Raw genomic sequence first — 2,722 nt, forward strand, 5'->3', positions numbered from 1 at the left:
TTTTTTTTTTTTTTTTTTTTTTTTTGAGACAGGGTCTTCTCTGTCTCATCTGTCTTGGAGGCTAGAGCTCAGTAGCGCCAGCTGGGCTCACTGCAGCCTCGACCTTCTGGGCTCAAGCCATCCTACCGCCTCAGCCTCCAGAATAGCTAGGACTACAGATGCAGGCCACTGTCCCCGGCTAACTTAAATTTTGTGTAGAGACAATCTCCCTATATTGCCTAGGCTGGTCTGGAACACCTGGCCTTAAGTGATCCTCCCACCTTGCTGGCCCAAAGCGCTGGGATTACAGGTATGAGCCACTGCACCTGGCTCCCCTTGGAAGACTTTTATATAGGGACATACAACTGATAGAAGTAAAGATCTTTTTTTTTCTTTTTTTTTTTTTTGAGACAGAGTCTCTCTCTGTCACCAGGCTGGAGCACAGTGGCACAATCTCGGCTCACTGCAACCTCGGCCTCCTGGGTTCAAGTGATTATCCTGCCTCAGCCTCTCCAGTAGCTGGAACTACGGGTGCACGCCACTATGCCCAACTAATTTTTGTATTCTTAGTAGAGACGGGGTTTCACCATGTTGGCCAGGATGGTCTCGATCTCTTGACCTCATGATCCTCCCATCTCGGCCTCCCAAAATGTTGGGATTACAGGAGTGAGCCACCGCGCCCAGCCGCAAAGATTTTTAAATAATAAAAACGGGGATCTTCCTGTGTTGACCAGGTTGGTCTTGAACTCTTTGCTTTAAGTGATCCTCCAGTCATGGCCTCCCAAAGTGCTAGGATTATAGGCGTGAAACACCGCACCCTGCCTGTGTTCAGGTCACAGTCTCTTCTAGATTGGATAAAGGGAAAGAAATAAAGGGGGAGAGGGTATGGTTTCATCAATGGAGATTCTCTGCAGATGCAAATTTCTCCCCTCCAAAGGCAGCTTTGCCAGGCCACTTTTGTTTGCGGCCGAGCCACAGTCATTTTACAACCTGTCAAATAAATATATTTTGGCGTAAAATATTTTAATTTCCTTCACCTCCACTGGACTCTGAGTCTGGAATTTCCTGTGCAGGACAAAGGAGCAGGGACAGCCCATTGAGTGAGGAAGACAACGGTGCCCCCTCTAGCAATTCGGAGCACATTTGGCTGAAATGCAAATACCCAAAGGGCAAAACGCAGGATGGAAGCTCGCTTAGATAATCTGTGGTTGGAACAGGTCAGATCGGTTCTGCAGGGCCCTGTTACTCAGGGCTTCCGCTGTCACTCAGGACCGATGGGACGGGGACTGGAGCCTCATCCAATCAGGGGCGCTGGGGCGGGGTCCTGCCAACTGTCCATCCGGGGAAGGGGAGGCCGCATTCCCGCTCTCCAGACACCCAGGCGTTTTGCGCCAAAGGGAGGTCGGGATCTTGGTTTTCCGGCCCTGAGAGGGATCAGGTGTCTCCGCCATAGCTTCTGTTGCTCCGTCGCCTGCGCTTTGACTGGACTGTTAAGAGACATCCGTGGAGAAGAGGCCAGGACACCTGGAAGCTGGGAAATGGTGAGTGTACGGGGCCGGGGGTCCCGAGACGGGGGAGGGGCTGGGTGGAACCGGCCCCAACCGGCTCTGGCAGGACGCGGGCCTCCCCGCAGCGACTTCGGGTCTGCAGAGCAGAGTCTCCCTGGCGCAGCTCGGCCCTCGGTCCCCTCGGCCGCAGGGTGGGGTTGGGCCGGCAGCCGGGACCCCGGGCGTCCTGTCCCGCCCCTGCGCTGCGACTGCGACCCCTTGGAACAGGTCAGATCGGTTCTGCAGGGCCCTGTTACTCAGGGCCTGTCTCTTATACACATCTAGATGTGTATAAGAGACAGGTGTGTGTGTGTGTGTGTGTGTGTATATATATTTATTTTTGAGACCGAGTCTCCCTCTGTTGCTCAGCTGGAGTTTGATTTCAGTACACTACAACCTCCATCTCCCAGGTTCAAGCGATTCTCCTGCCTCAGCCTCCTGAGTAGCTGGGATTACAGGCGTGTGCCACCATGCCTGGCTAATTTTTGTATTTTTAGTAGAGATGGGGTTTCACCATGTTGGTCAGTCTGGTCTCGAACTCCTGACCTCGTGATCTGCCCGCCTTGGCCTCCCAAAGTGCTGGGATTACAGGCGTGAGCCACTGCGCCCGGCCGGCAGCAATATTTTATAAAGGAATCAAAAGAAAAGTAAAGCAAACATTTGAAGTAGTTCAGATAAGCAGACTGCTTCATGCACAGTTCACAAGGAAAACCCGCTGTCAGAAGGTAAATGATATTTCCAAGCTTGGAAGCCAAACTGTGACTGCTGAAATGGAGCCCCCCAGGGTGGATCAGTCCCAGATGATGAGGCAGAGAAAATTAAGGATTTATCTGGGAGTTCGAAATGCCCTTTTGTCCCCTCCTCAGTTTAGAAATGATTCTCTCCTTTAAGACCTTTATTTTCACCAACAGGAAGCTCTCTACTTGAGTCAGTTTAAGCTACAGTTACTGTTAAATTCACAAACCCTTTCTCCAGGAGACATCCCAAATGGGTCTTGCTCTAAGTCTGACCTTTACAGAATTTTTTTTTTTTTTTTTTTTTTTTTGAGACAGAGTCTTGCTCTGTCTCCCAGGCTGGAGTGCAGTGGCGCAATCTCAGCTCACTGCAAGCGCCACCTCCTGAGTTCAGGCCATTCTCCTGTCTCAGCCTCCCAAGTAGCTAGGACTACAGGTGCCTGCCACTATGCCCGACTAATT

General features: G+C 51.4%; 1 protein-coding gene across 2 annotated transcripts in view; it reads left to right on the plus strand.

Annotated features, from left to right (window-relative positions):
* Positions 1-1,343: 1,343 nt before the first annotated feature.
* The window catches only part of LOC105549469 (zinc finger protein 625), a 21,776-nt gene continuing 20,397 nt past the window's right edge, over positions 1,344-2,722 (plus strand). The window contains exon 1 of one of the 2 annotated variants that reach the window (XM_011994030.1): positions 1,344-1,520. Coding sequence is in view for 1 of the 2 variants with exons in the window: in XM_011994029.1 (XP_011849419.1) it covers positions 1,518-1,520 (3 nt within the window). In the remaining variant the exon portion in view is untranslated. The remainder of the gene's footprint in view (positions 1,521-2,722) is intronic. The other variant, XM_011994029.1, reaches the window with a different exon arrangement.

Source organism: Mandrillus leucophaeus, unplaced genomic scaffold (assembly GCF_000951045.1).
Source record: "Mandrillus leucophaeus isolate KB7577 unplaced genomic scaffold, Mleu.le_1.0 Scaffold440, whole genome shotgun sequence".
NCBI classification, from domain to species: domain Eukaryota; kingdom Metazoa; phylum Chordata; class Mammalia; order Primates; family Cercopithecidae; genus Mandrillus; species Mandrillus leucophaeus.